This window comes from Candoia aspera, chromosome 8 (assembly GCF_035149785.1).
Source record: "Candoia aspera isolate rCanAsp1 chromosome 8, rCanAsp1.hap2, whole genome shotgun sequence".
Taxonomy (NCBI): domain Eukaryota; kingdom Metazoa; phylum Chordata; class Lepidosauria; order Squamata; family Boidae; genus Candoia; species Candoia aspera.
The window spans coordinates 47896930-47913165 of NC_086160.1; the positions used below are offsets into that span (position 1 = coordinate 47896930).

At 39.7% G+C, this 16236-nt stretch overlaps 1 protein-coding gene across 1 annotated transcript in view; it reads right to left on the reverse strand.

Moving 5' to 3' along the window:
* The window catches only part of FAT4 (FAT atypical cadherin 4), a 125947-nt gene extending 110914 nt beyond the window's left edge, over positions 1-15033 (reverse strand). Inside the window, exon 1 of the mRNA XM_063309751.1 lies at positions 9745-15033. Within this exon, the coding sequence (XP_063165821.1) occupies positions 9745-15033 (5289 nt within the window). The remainder of the gene's footprint in view (positions 1-9744) is intronic.
* Between the last annotated feature and the right edge of the window lie 1203 nt (positions 15034-16236).

Consider the following 16236-nt stretch of genomic DNA (forward strand, 5'->3'; position numbering starts at 1 on the left):
ACTGATCTAGTACAAAAAGGTTGAGACAGCCTTCTTCTGTAAGAACTTATTAATTTAATTTAATTTAACCTTGTGAGTCTGTGTCAAAATTGCTTCTCTGAAAATTGATTAATTATGCATTACCATTTAAATAGGGTGAACATATTTGGGATGCAAACATATAGATCAAAGCAAGGAGGTTCAGAAAATTCTAACATTTTGCTGCCATCCCAGTGGTCATCTGAATTTTAGTAGTCCAGATGTAATAGCCCTACATTTAAGCCTGTTTCCAAAAATTATAGATGGGCTTCTTTGGTTCTCTTTTACAATCATCATAACTGGATTTTTAATCCTGATAGTCAGAGTTTGCTACTTTGAAAAATAAGCCTATAAAACAAAATTCCAATAAAACCTCCTATGACTGAATAAACAGTACTAAGTAGTAAAGTAAATAAAGAACCTGTAAACAGCCAGGTAGACCTATTTTCTCATTTATTCATATTTATTTATACTTATTTACTTATTTATTCATTCATTCATCCATCCATTCATTCTCATCAGGCTTTTACATAGTTTCATCTTGATTTTTTCAAAACCTGTACAAAATACTTATAACTGATCATATAATGGTTATGCTAATGCCCATAATCCACAAGTAAGAAACAGACTGGTAAAGACATATTTTGTAAGGTACTCTAGGAATGCCTTATATTATTTACATAAAGAGTGAAAGGACATCAGTAAAACCTTTGCTTGTTTTGTTCTAAAAGACTATTGTTTCTTGAAAGGTTGTACTATTAATAAATACATAATGAAAGGAAAACACTTATCTGCATTGTCTACAAGAATGTACAGTAGCTTTCTAGAAAACTACCTTATATAATGATAATGGAAAGACAAAATCCTGATAGCCAATGTGCATCCAGCTTTAGAAATCCTTTGGCAATATGGCTTGACGTTACTCAGAGCAGATGCTCCATTCTTCCAGTTACTATGTTGTTGCCAATTCAGTTGTCTCTTCCATTATGGTCAATAGAAACCATTACATTGCAGGCAAAACCTGTGAATCTCTTTCATTCTGTGCTGTTCTTAGGCTTGGAAAGGGCAGATGAATAGATTGTAGAACTAAAAGGAGAAGCTGCAGCAGCGTCCAAGGGATTTTGGTGCTGTACTGAGCTTCCATAGCATATGGATCTTGACCAAAGTTTATTTATACCATCAGACCCATATCATTTATATGTACTGCATATTGTATTATACAGTCTTACAAAAACAATTACATTACTTATTGAAACACTAGTGAGCAACGTGAGCTCCTTTTATTGTGGTCTCTGTCAATATGAAGTAGGAAATATCCCTCCCAAGCCTTATACTGTAAACCATAAAAGTAGATTTAGCTTAGTTTTCCAAAGCAAATAAATTTCCTTTATCTTCCTCTTCTTTCCCCCTGCCCCAAATTCATTTGCTTGATGCAACCTCAACCCTGTGACCCTAGAACATCTCCCAAATACTGCAGGTTCTAGTCACCAAAAGACTATCCATGCTGATCTTAGAGACTGGAGCAGAAATATTACTATGGAATTTATTAACCATTGTTTAAAAACATCTGTAACACTCCACAAGTTTGCACATTCTTTCCTGCTTCTCATCTCCAGCAAATACAGCAAATGTATGGTTTTATGATATTGTTCTTGCTATTGTTACTAGATGCTATTTTTAAAAAAAGTTATTAATTTTTCAATAGAGCATCAGATCCTTGAACTGTAAAACAGTGACAGGTAATATACAAGCATCCCACAATGACTTTGAAGCATATAAAACCACTCATGATCCAACTAAAAAATGTAAATTAAAACCATCACTATTCCCCAGGCTATGTGGCAACATTCAAACCAAACAGAACCTCAGTCAATCTTCTCCAAGTTCTTCTCCAAAGAACTGAACAAAGTTCTTTAATACTTGGCTGAACAATCAGTGGACTCAGTAATGAATATTTTAAGCCAAAGATCATAAAAAGAAATAATTACATGGTAGATCTATTAACAGAGATCAAATTCTCAAGGGTTGTTCATATACACAGTAAATATTTGTCTGGGTATATATTGCATATGGGAGATTTACTTGCCTAGAAATATAAACCCATCGATATAGTATATAAAAACAAGCACTGCAAATAGAAGTTTTATACATTATGTTGTAGATTTCCAAGAACATGGTTATTTTTGAAATAAAAAAGTAGTGAACCCTCCACATATAATCCAAATGGTATGTTCAGGCAAAGCTTCATCGTAATTTAATCTGTCAATTTTGATAAAATGATCTGGGATTCTTAAACTGAAGTAAGAAAAACCCAGTGGTTCAACTGGCAGAATACTTTAAGCTTCTGCAGATTTTCAGGAAGGCAAGTGAAAAAATTTTGAGTGCTTCCATTGTATTTTAATGAGACATTTGTAATGCCATTTTATTTTTTTCCATGATTGGTCTCAAGATTTACTATGAGGATATTGCAAGAGTCAAAAAACCTTGCAATAAGGCAGAGACAATAAGATGTGTTTACTGTTCATACAATCATGACAATTAGTTATTTTAACAAATCAAATTAATATAGAGAAAAAAGAGTTATTTCTTTTACAAACCCAAGCTGAACATTGATTTATGATAGTAATCACTCTTTCTGATGAGGAAGTTCCTATTATGGGAAATATACCTGAGTCTCAATGGGCCCATCCTAGCTCAAATATTTGAAAACAAAGAATTGAGTTTTCATGAGTTGCTCTTTATTTATGGTACCACTATTTGAACTCTTGAGAACTTAGTTGTTATTGTTTTTTCTGGAAAATATAAGTTATTTTGTAGTAGATTGCAAAGCATAATGAACATAAGGGGCAAAAAGCTAAATGGATAACTATCTTTCCAAGAAATGAGCCCATTTGGATGTTTGAAAACTTCTTAAGAATAACATAAAAGACCATCAGTATATATCCATTTAACTGAAAGCCAATGAGTGAGATGGATTTTTTCTCTTCTCTCCAGCCCTCCTGTATGTTCCCAACTCACGTTATGTTTTGTTTTATTTTAAAGAGCTGAACTTATTTCCAAACAAAGTGCTAGGCTGCAGCAATTCACCATTTTTATTTCCATAATGCCTCTGAGACTTAACATTGGAGGGTGGTGTTCTGCTTTGTATCTTATTGGTTTCTCATTTAACTGTAATGCAAAAAACATCATTAAGACTACTAATATTAATTTGCTAAAAATTCAACCTTAATTATAAATATTTTTCATGGAGTCTAAATTTCAAGGAAACAATGTTTGTCCTGCCTTTATTCATTAAAGCAGGGTTGTTGTGCCCTGCTGTTAAATAAAGTCACAGCAAAACAATGGATTCTAGAATTTGTTTTTATCTCTATTTATTTCTGTAATTGTTCTGTTACTATTTTACAATTATTCTACTGCATAGATGCTATGTATGAGTAGCCATATACACAGAACTCATCAGAGAAAAAATAACAGTAATAATAGTAATAATAATACATATTTATCAGTTACTGTCACCCAATGTCCTTTTGTCTGAGGCCAAGTATTTTGGCAGGTACATGTATTTCTCTCTCTTCTCCCACACACTCTAACTTTTGCAAAGCAAGTATTTTGCTCCCTATTCCTTACTACAAATTCATTAGACAATCCAGTGCTATAAAGTCAGGTGGTGTTTTATCCCTGTCAAGGATGTCATTTAAAATAGCTTAGTATTATTGGCTCTTGTTTAATTGTATTTAATTATAAGTTGCGGAACTGTTTGAAACTTTTACCTCTCTGACAGATAAAGAACACTTGTGCCAAACTACATGTTACATACAACTGTGTGGGTATTTTCCCCAACTTTTTATAAAAATGAAAACAAAGGCTATAATTGAAAACAGCCTTCTGACATTTTAAAATGCTTTCTTTTTTCTCCTCAGAGAAAAATGTGGTATTGAAAACTTACATCATTTTTCTGTGGCAGGGTAATGTCTTTTGCTTTTTAAAGAAAAACAAAATTAACAAACTTCCTTTAGTTAATATAACTTATTTCCCTACTATAAATATCAGCCCTTAATTATCTTGCTTCTTCTCTCCTATAAACTGTCATTCTATCCACTCAGAGATTGATTTAAACACATATGCAAACATATTTTTGCAGACTTCAATCATATTACACATACAAATACACAGACATGCACACACGGCAGGAAAAAGGAGGTAGATATGGATCATTTCCAACCTAATTTAAAGATGAACCCAGTTTATTAATGTTATCCTCCTTAGCTTATTTTGCCATCTAGTGATGGAGGGTGGACTAGAACTACCATACCTATACTTTAAAAAATACAACAGAAAACTAGATGGCAGCAGAGACTTTCAAGGTTCTATACCTCTTTGCTGCCATCTAGTGGTCAGGTGGATTTTGTAGCCCAGATCTGATAACCTTAGCGCGGACACTAAGACGCTTCAACAAAGATAATGGAAACATCAAAGAAAAGAAGTTTCAAAAATATCAGTAACATACCAAACATTCTCATTTACTTCATGGATGACAAAATGGCTTAAGAATCAGATCATTTCAATCAAAGAGATCTTATTGTATGGATTAATTTTCATAGGTTTTGACCATTACATACTTGGCAAAAGTAAACCAGTTTTTTGAATATAGCCCCAAATGACTCTAGGGAATACTTGCCTTGTGACTAGCATATTGCTATTACAGGATTCCAGGCATTTTACCAGAGAGAAAGGAAAAACAGAGAGAAAAGCTAAATCACAGAGGAAAATATGCAAATGAGTTAATTTGCTGCTTCTCACTGATCAGGAGTCTAAAGTTTTCACTTTGGAATATGGGTTGAGAAAGATGCCCTAAACCCAAAGCTCCATAATCTGAGAAAAAAGCTTAAACTGCTACATTCAAACCTTAATTCAGCAAAGGACGGTCTGACAACATTAAAAAAATGAACACATTTATTACCATTTAGAGATGAACTGAACCTATATTATGTAGGATTCAGTCCCACTGAAGTAAGCAAAGGGCTCATACTTGTATTAGATTGCACTGTTAATAATATTCCAACGGAATGCCAGTCTTTGGTATATTACATTCCCCCACCCCTTATTCAAGTCAATATTAAATGAAGTCACGAAGAGTCGGAAGCAACTGAATGAATAAACAACCACAAAGTATTTAGTGCAAGTAATACTGACAGAAATCAACTGCTTTTATGTTGACCTTACAGGGAAAGAGTTATATCTAGGACCCAGTAAAAACCAATCCACATATAAGTCAAAGCCAATAAACTATTAAGAAGTAAAGACAATCCTGTCCACCTGTAGTGGAAATATTTCTTTATCATTCATACAGCATGAGGCTTCATGATGGATTACAAAAACACCAGTGGAAGAAGTAAAATGATGAAACCAAAAGAACACCAGGGAACCTAAATTGTTATATGAAAACTCCAAGGAAAACATCAATCTTAATCACTGCAGAGGTATGTTTTTTTTTTATCTGGTCATCTTCTAGATCACCACAGAAAGTTTTTGATCTTGCATACTGTAAAGTTAGAGTAATAAGTTGTATACAACTAAATTACACATGCATATACAGGGGTATAGTTCAAGACTAAAGGTACCGTAGAGCTAGGCTGCAGAAATCCTAGCAGTAAATCTAGTGGCCTACAGATTTTTGCAGCCCAGATATGGTAGCTCTAAAGAGTACATTCAGTTTTACATAATTAAATTTTATTCAGTTACTCATGAATAGATTCCATGCCCTCTGCCTAATGGAGTATCATTTGCTATTCCAAATACAGAAGAACTGGGTGGGGGGCAGGGGGTGGGGAGAAGAGGGAGGGGACCTTCTTTGGAATCACCTTCTTTCAATTACTGCATAGAGTTGCAGTTGTGTGCTGTTTCTTATACTTAAACTCCTTCAAAATCAATGAACGCACATATCACTTGACTAACTCTTCTATTGTATGTATATCTATATATAATTACAAGAAGAATATGTGAGACATTAGCAGAACATTCAGTTGTGTGACAAAAAGGAGAATGTTCCCAATACAGCATGTTAAACAAACCTAACACTTCTGTTGTAAGCAGCCAAAGATAACAGCTGAAATCACTAAATCGGATTATTTTTCTGCAGCCGAGTGTAACCAAAATAATTTCTATAACTTAATATTATAGCCATCATAGCCTGAAATCTTTGTTTAAGACATCATTAGAAAGGTCTCTTGTTGAAATAAAGACAGCAGAGCAATCAATGTCAGTTAATAAATGCCCTCCTAGATAAAATTGCAGAGGAATTGTTCTAAATGGATTTGGAAAATACATAAGAAAAATAATGTAAAAAAAAAAAACAGTTTATAAGTTACTTTACCTGTTTGATCAGGAAACATATACTCTTCAGTGACTGAATCTTTCAAACTAATCCTGTTACTACATGGTTCTCCTACTTTAAAAAAGGGAATTATGAACCAAAAATCCTATGAAGATAGTTGTAGAATCTTTTCTAAATAATAATATTTATATTATTTGAGCCTTTATCCTAAAGCACACTGTTGCTAAGAACCAAAGCATGGATGAAACCCTAACCCTAACAGAGATATTAATATTGCCTGCTTCTTCACAGGGCAGCTTAAAAAATGTGAATTTCCTGCTCAAACACTGATATGGTTCTTCATATCTGCTTCCTCATTTAGTATCTGTTGTGAAACATTCTTTTCCAATTGTGTATATGTGCATCAAAAAAGTATTAGTACCATGTATGGTCCAAGAGCACAGTAGCTTCAGCAGCTACAAAGAATGGATGTGGGTTTTGTTCTGTACCACCTTACTGTAGAGATTTTCAGTGAAGCTGCTCACACTGCCATTTTCCTGAAATTAGCATCAGGCAGTTTCAGCAGGCTCCTCTGTCATAATGTCTAGAGCAGCCTTTTGAAGGTTTAAATAGGTCTCTAAGTTGTACTCTGATTTCAAAACATGAAAAATCAAACATAGATCAGGCTGCTACCTTTTGTAGTTAAAGTCTGGCAGCTTCGCTGTTGACAGAATATTAAGTAAAGTTTTTTTTGTTGCTATAAAGAGCATCAGTTGAAATTGATGACAATGAAACAACTATTACAGGCATATAACTCCTGCCAAGGAAGACAGGGAATAGGGGAAGGTGACAGTCTTTGGAGGTGGCATTGGGGAAATGGCATTCCTTTGTAATGAAATTGTACAACTCTTACAAAATCAGTATATTAGAGAAAGTCAAGGAACATAAAGAAATAAAAACCCGTATGAGTTCCCTCTGGTTATATGTCAGTTCTGAGGCTCGGTTGATCAAGTTACTTTTGCAGAATCAAGTAGCACCTGGGATGCATTTAACATATTATTAGGATTGGAATGCTATGCAGACTTATACAAGATTAAGTCTTATTCAACTCAATGGGACTTTGTTCTGGAAAAGCATGTGTAGCATTGCCAATATACAATAAGAACAATCTCACTCAAACAACAAATACTAAATTTGGGGAATTATATAATCAAATCATTTTTCATTCAAAACCATGTTTTACTGTTACAGTATAATATAAGGTTGAAATAATATAGTTATTTTGTTCAAACATTTCTTCCTTGCAATAATCTATTATTTTCACAGGAACTTCATTAATTATTTGAATAAAATAACTCTGATGCTTCACTTAATGCACTCTTTTCAATACAGTCAGATATAATTTTATCAGGATTTAAGTAGCAAAGCAAATTAATAATTCTATACAGTTCTATGCAAAAGCTAAACCCCATTAAATTTAGTGGGACCAAGCCAAGATAAATGGATATAAAATTACAACCTATCCTGAAATGTAAAGCTTATTTTGCCTTTGCTGCTTTGGTTGAACTGGGCTGAACTTGTAGGTAAAGTCAAACCAGTTGGTGGCATTCTTTTTTGTTACATTATATGCTAGTCACTTTGATCACCTTGATTGACCAGACTGTCACCGGACAGAATCCTGCTGGTTGCAACTCGCTAGTATTATATGCTAGTATTCACCAAATATATAAAACATAGCAAGATTCCTTCCAATAACAATAGTTAAATGACTACTTAGCTTAAAAATGCATTGATTATAAAATCATGCAAGAAATTATATGGTTAGACTTCCATAATTTCTCTTCTGATAACCAAAAAGGAACAAAATAAAAATAAACTAGACAAATTAAGTTAATCTAATTTTACATTAAGAATGTAAGTCTTCTTAGAATCTAACTTGACTTCTGGTGACTTCATGGACACATTTGGAGAAAAAAATCCAAGTATTTATTAGGCAAAAGAAAAATTACTACCCCAGAGTAAATAATCCTGTTATATGTACTAATATCCCAAACAACATATCCCAACATTTCAGAATTCTACAGCTTCAAATACTTCATCCAGAATAATAGGTTTCAACTGGTATCAAGACTATGCATATAATAACAAATATACTGTATGTCATGCTTGCTTCAAATTAAAAGGCAGCATTTTTTCAGTCCAAAACTCTGTATGTTTATAAGGAGGTGAGTTTCACTTGATTGCTCCTAATTAAGTGAGACTGCAGCCTTAAGGCATTATTCCTTGGCAGCAATTTCTGTACTGTCCAATTCTGTTTGGTTTCAGAGCTCAAGTTCTGAGACCATCACAGAAGCCGATGAGTCATTCTCCACTTCCGGCATCCCCTGCTGGCTGAGCGTTCCAAGATTTTGTGAGCAAAAACATAACAAGTCAGAGTACTGTGCAGAAATGAGGGCTCAAACAATGTCAAAACGGAAAAAGAAAAGCCCCACCTTGGTTGGCATTGTATTTTATTTAACTATGTCTAAGACAGAGCTCACTCTAACTGTATGAAAGATTATGTGAACAAATACACCCATGATACAAATTACCCATTAGGAACTTAGTACAACATTCTGAAATAATAATAGTAACAATAATGCCCTATGTAATGTTTTGAAACCCATGTAGTCTGAACTACTAATAAAAGAATCACTCTGGTATTCAGTGTTTGGCTTCTGTAACTCTCACCCTCTCTGTATTTCTTTGTAAAGCTGAATATTGGCAAGGCCAGAGAAATAGAAACGGGAAAGAGCGGTGAAGGGAAACTCATTTGGAAGAACCAGCTAAGTTTCCCTGGGTCTCATCCAACACTGTATTATTATACAACGATCAGAAAGAAAAAGTCACAGTGTGGTACAACAAGCAAAAAAATCTGTATTTAACAGGTTAAGCTGAAATCAAGCCTGAAGTGAGATTCTTTCCCCTAATTGCACTTGGCCTACACTGAGAAATGTCAGGTATGAAACAGGTAATGCAAATTGCAGGCCAATAGAGATAGAATAAAAAGAGGAACTTACACTGCATGCTAATCACTTAAATGGGTCAGACAAACACAAAAATCCCCAAAGCTATGCTTTGTTCAACTCTAACAGAACCTTTTGGACAAATACTAATTAGGCAGAAAAATCTTGTTTATATGCCATCAGACAAGTTGCTTCTGAACAGTGACAACACCTTGGTAATTCTAAAGAAAGTAACATCTCTGAGATTAAAAGTGTTCATGCAGAATTAGTAAATGCTGCATGCCATGACTGTTTAAGTTGGTAAGAAAAATCAAACACCAAAGATGTATTTTGGAAATTGAAAACTCTACGGAGAGAGAGAATGGGAGGATAAGAAAGGAAAGGAATGAGATAAATAAAAGACTTTACCTTGGCTTTCTGGGTCCGGGGCAAGGCCGCAGATGTTTCCATAGCGTAAACGTCCACCAGATACAGGTGTGCTCCTTGCTCCCTGTCCAAAACAGCAGCCGTCTGGATCACACCAGTGTGGCGGCCAATAGTAAAGAGTCGGCCAAACTTTTTGTCCTCACAACGTACCGATACAATGAAATACTCCACAAGAGCTTCTGGCCCTCTAGGACCAGCTGCTTCTATGGATATAACATTTGTCCCAATAGGTTCACCTTCTTTTAAAATGGTAATATATTTTGGCTGAGTGAAAATAGGCCCATCAAGTCCTCGTAGAATTACAGTCATCTCAGTGGTTGATTTTCTTCTCTCACGACCAAGGTCTGTGGCTGAAACGATGAAGCTGTACATAAGCTGGGATGGCACTAAAGCTGATGACACTCTCAGTTCTCCAGTGTAGCGATCCAGAATAAACAAGTCTGTGACCCCATTAATTATTTCATATTCAACCTCCCCATTTGCCCCTTCATCAGGATCAGCAGCTACAATTGTAGTTAGGACTGTACCAATGACAACAAAGGGATCTACAGCCAGAGCATTTGGGGATACAAAAGTTGGGACATTGTCATTTTGGTCAGTTATTAGAATAGTCACATTCTTCAAAGCAAATCTTCTAGATTCGATAGGCACAGCCTGATCCATGGCTTTGACTGTTAATTCAAAGAGATTAGCAAATTCACGGTCTATTTCAGCACTGGTATATATTGTCCCTTTGACTTCATCTATATGGAAATGGTTTCCCCTTGGCATCTGCTGAATGATTGTGTATGCCAACTGCCCATTAATATCTGCATCAGGGTCATGAGCTGTTACAGAAATGACTGAGCTCCCAACAGGAATGTTTTCAACAATAGACTTAAAAATGTCTCCAGCTGGAAACATGGGTGGGTTGTCATTATAATCCCTGACATATATTACAACTGACATGGTAGAAGACCGAGGAGGCCTTCCTTTGTCTTTTGCTGTTATATTTAGTTTATACAATGACTGTGTTTCAAAATCCAACTTTTTTGAGAGGAAAATACTGGCAGTGTTGGGACTGATGCTAAATGTTCCATGATTATTCGTTCCTGTAATGCTATAATGAAGGTCAGCATTGTCACCTGAGTCTGAATCTGTAGCAGTGGCTGAAGTTACAAGTTCACCAATTCTCATGTTCTCCAAGATATCAACAAATAAAGTAGTTTTAGGGAAGGATGGACTATTGTCATTTTCATCCAAAACATTGATATTCAGGGTAGAAAGTGAGCTGAGGGGAACTGTCCCAGAATCCACTGCTTGGATGGTAAGGGAGTAAAATGCAGTAGCTTCATGGTCCAGTTTCCCAATTAAAGTCACCTGGCCAGTGCCACTATCTATTGCAAATTGGTTTTCTTCATTTCCTTCAATTATAGAATAGTGGATTAGTCCATTATTACCTTCATCAACATCTGAAGCAGATACCCTTAAAACCTGTGTTAGGTTTGGGGCTAATTCTGATATTGTTGCTTGGTAGAGTTCTTTTAAAAACTTTGGCACATTATCATTGATATCCTTCAAGCACACCTGCACTATTGCCTGATCTCTTAAAGGCTTTGGCAACCCTTGATCTTCTGCAATAACTGTAAGTGTAAATACAGCAGCTCCCCTTTGTCTCATCAGGGATTCTCTGTCCAATTGATGGGTACTTGTTATTTCCCCACTTAGAGTGTTCAATTCAAAATCAGGCTGCATGTGTGCAAACAGATATGTGACTTCCCCATTAGATCCAGAATCTTTGTCAACAGCACTTATTTTACCTACAAATGACCCACCTTTCTGTTCCTCTTCATAATAAAAAAGATAACTGGTGCTGTTAAACAGTGGTCTATTGTCATTTACATCTTGCAGAATGACAGTAACATTCACTGTGGCACTGAGTGGTTCTACTGCTCTGTCAGAAGCCACAACCATAAGTGTATATCTGTCCTGAACTTCACGGTCTAGTTCACTTTTTATATACAGCTGGCCATCTGGAAATATGCCAAAGGCATCTCCTGTATTTCCTTCAATTATGTTATAAGCTATTTCACCATTTGTACCTGAATCCTTGTCAGAAGCATGCACGCTAAAAAATCTGGAATTCACAGGCTCCAGTTCAGAAATAGTGACTTCATAGGAAAGCTGGTCAAATACCGGTGGGTTATCATTTACATCGTGTACAGAGACGGTTAAAATGAAACTAGAGGAAAGCTGGGGAACTCCCAAATCTGAGGCCATAATCTCCACTTGATAAGACCCATCATTTACATCAAGAAGCCCTGTCAAACTGATAGTACCATTTTGTTCATCAACACTAAATAGATTCTTGGGATTTTGCTTTAGGCCGTAAACAACCATGCCATTCACACCTTCATCAGGATCAACAGCTTTGGCTTGGAAAATGGTGTGCCCTGTATTCCAGTTTTCAACCACATTCACACTTTCCACTGCATGAAGAAAATGGGGGGAATTGTCATTTAAGTCTCTAACTGTTATATTGACCAGAGCATCCCCAGTTATTGTTCCACCACTTGCCACTACCTTCAGCTGGTAAAAGGCATGCTCTTCCCTGTCAATAATACTGGCAGTGGTAATCAAGCCAGTCATTTTGTTAATTTCAAACATACCCTTTTGGTCACCTGTAGTGATAAGATACGTGATGTTGATGTTGAGATCCATGGTGTAGGCAGAAACACTGCCTACATGATAACCCAGGGCAACGTTTTCAAATACAACAAAGCTGTATATTTCCTGGCTGAATACTGGGGGGTTATCCTGAGTGTCCAAAACAGTGATTGTAACTATTGCCTGGTTCTGTGACTGCAAATTGCCACCATCACTGGCTACTACTTGTAGTTGGTAAGCAGTTTTTTCTTCTCTGTCTAGGATGGTTTTGGTGGTAATGGCCCCTGTCTGACTATGAATCTGAAACCTGGAAGTGTCTCCTGCTGAGATACTGTATCTAACTGTGCCATTGAGCCCTAGATCTGGATCACTGGCAGATACAGTGACAACATAGCTGCCTGCAGGTTCATTTTCTTGGATGTGGGCAAAATACTGGACAGGGTAGAATAAGGGGCTGTTATCATTCACATCAAGCAAGCTCACATTGACCTGAACCACTGAGGAGAGGGCAGGATTGCCCAGATCAGTGGCCAGGACATGCAGTGAGTACTCTTCCTGTTCCTCCCTGTCTAACTGTGAGATTGTGCTAAGTCTACCTGATACAGGATCCAAGCGAAAGGCCCCCCAAGTAACTATTGAAAAACCACCTGAATTTCCCCCCATCTCACTCTCTTGCAAGATGAATCGCACAGTCCCATTATCTCCCAAGTCACCATCCACAGCAGCGAGGACCAGCAATTCAGTTCCTGGAGGGGCATTCTCTGCTATGGACACATGATATCCGTCTGGCTTACTAAACTGGGGCTTTTCATCATTAACATCCAGGATATTCACTACCAGTTTTGCATAGGAAATTTTAGGCTGCACACCTTGATCGCGGGCACTGATGTTCAGTACCACCTGTGAAACTATTTCCCGGTCCAGCCCACCAGATGCTGCCATATCTTGACCAGAAATACCTATGAGAGGTGTAGCCATGACTGCATCAGAGATCTTAGTAGTAACTAGGCCACTGTGTTCACTAATACAAAACCAGCCCAGCTCATTTCCAGAAACTATGCTGTACTTCAGGTTGGCATTAAGACCAGAGTCATGATCTGTAGCACTTAAGCCCTGCACATAGCTGCCTGGTGGCACTTCCTCACTAATATTGACTTGGTACACTGACTGTCCAAAGACAGGTGGGTGATCATTGATGTCATTCACAAAGATGACTAGGCTAGCCACCGAAGAGCGGCTCACTGGGGCAGGAGCAGCTCCCTCTGGACTCAGAGAAGAAGGAACCAAACCAGGGGATGGAGGAGAACTTCCAAAGTTGTCAGTCACAGCCACGGTGAGGTTATAGGTGGGGATGCGTTCCCGGTCAAGAGCAGCTGCCACTTTGATGAGGCTGAGGTTGGGGACTTTGCTGCTCTGTACCTCAAAATGGCGCTGCTCATTTCCACCCAAGATGGATACAGAAATATTCCCATTGGCTGCTGGTGAATCAGCATCACTCACAGTCAGCAATGCCACAACTGTGCCAGGTGCTGCATTCTCATCCACAGAGGCAAAACGGGAGGTGGCAGGGAAATAGCGAAATTTGACCCGTGGCTCATTATCATTCACATCGAGCAGGCGGATTAGAGCCTCAGCACGGCCACTTAAAGCTGGTACTCCTCGGTCAATAGCCTGAACCGTTAGGGAGTACTGCCATTGAGATTCATAGTCCAGAACCTCCCGGATGCGGATGACCCCACTTTCAGGGTCCACTTCAAACGGAATCGCCCCACCTCCATCTCCACCAGCACTCTCTGCCCCCTCCAGCCGATACTGGATGTCTGCATTGGTGCCCTCATCAGCATCTGCTGCTGTCACTTGAAGAACACTGGCCCCAACAGGGGCATCCTCAGGCACTCGAGCTTGGTAGAGAGTCTGGCTAAAAACAGGTGGGTTGTCATTGATATCCTGCACAGTGACATTGACTTGTAGGAATCCATGTCTCTGTGGTACCCCTTTGTCATCTACCTGCAGCAGCAGCTGATAGGCAGAAGTAGACTCTCTATCCAGCCCACCACGAGAGACCAAGTGCAGGAAGGCTCCTTCTCCACTTGGGTTAAGCGTGATGTTGAGTCGGAATCGGCCCTCTTCATTGCCACCCACAATGCGGTATGAGCTGTGGTCCACACCATTGGTCCCACTGTCCGCATCAGTAGCTGTGTCCAAGATAAGCTGTCGGCCGCTACCTGTGTCCTCTTTGAAAGTCACCACAATGGAAGGTTCTGGGAAGACAGGTGCATTGTCATTGAGGTCTAGCACCATGATGCGCACCTCACTGGGATAAGTCGGCTGGCTGGAAAGCACAACAAGGTCCATCACATCACTGGTCAGGCTCTCACGGTCAATAGTGGCAAGCGTGTGCAGCTCTCCGGATGTAGCATTTATAGAGAAAAGAGCATGGTGCTCACTCAAGCGATAGGTGAAACCTGGGCGGGTGGCAATGGTGCCTATCCAGGTGCCTAGTGGCTGCTCCTCCAACACCTGGAAAAGCTGCCTGGGCTCAGTGGAGGCGTGAAGGGGCAGCAGCAGGAAGCAAAGGCAAGGAAGCAAAATGGAAGAAGCGCTGCCTGCCCCCGGGCAACCCATGATGCAGATGTGGGACAACGTGAAAGGTGAAGCAAACCCGTCTAGCAGCCAAAGTCCAGGCCAGTACGCAAAGCAAGACAAGCCAATCCAGCCAGGCCGAAAGTCCAGTGAGCGTCAGGCGCGCAGCGTCAATCCACATCACCAGAAGCGCTCAGGTGGAAGAGAGCGGCTGTCAATGCCTCCACCACCGCGGGCATCTCTCCCCCTCTGCGCGCGAAGGCCGGCGCAATGCGAGGAGTCGGCGGAGGGTCCGGGATCCACTGCTGCCTTCCAACAAGAGGCGGGCTTGTCCCACTCCCCCTCCTCAAGCTACTTGTGAGGGCGGGGAAGCGTCTGCATGCCCAAGAGCCCCCCACAGCTCCGAGGTCGACGCGAGAGGACGTGTAGCAGGTCACTTCAACAAGATGCCCGAGGCAGCAGAGGGAAAGGGCCGGCGACGGAGCAACTTGGCTTGAAAAAGTGCCAGTCCTTGAGCTGAGCTCCCTCCAGCCCCCGGGCTTTGCTCGCAAGGCAACTGAAACCGCCTTCGAAGGGGAAGAAATGCAGGCGATCCCTCCTTCACTTAGAGCTGCTGCTGCTGCTGCTGCTGCTGCTCCGCTTACTTTTCTTTCCCCGCCGCGCCGAAGCTTTAGCTGTCGCCGCCGCCGCCGCCGCCGCCGCCGCCGCTGGTTGAGACTTTTGGGACCTGCGCGCAGCCCAGGCTGCTGCCGAGCATTGTTAACAGAAGTTCCCCTGGGCTAAAGCGAGCCGCTCTTCCGCACCTCCTTCGGTGGACCAGCTCCGTTCCGGGTTGGGCTCTGACGGCGAGCCCCTTTTGCAGATTCGCTGAGCTCAGCGTTTTCTCTCGGAGGAAGGGGAAAAAAAGGAAAGGTATAAAAAAAAAGAAAGAAAGTGAAGGGCAGGGGTGCGAGAGAGCCAGAGAGAAAGGAAGCATGAAGCGGGGAAGAAAAGCAACGGTCCTTTGCGCTGCTAAAATCAGTTGCCCACTTTTGTAATTCCGAAGGTTGCTTTGGAAGACATTAAATGCAGCCCCTCACTTCGGCGTTGCAACCCCCTCTGGACCCTCGGAGTAGCTGCTCGATTCCGCAGGAGGAAGAGAAAGGAGGGGAAGTCTCCTGCCCGCACATACCGCACAGCAGCCAGCCGGGCAGAAACTTTGTACGGTACTCATTGAGCTCTTCCCTCTCTACTTTCAGAGGCGAC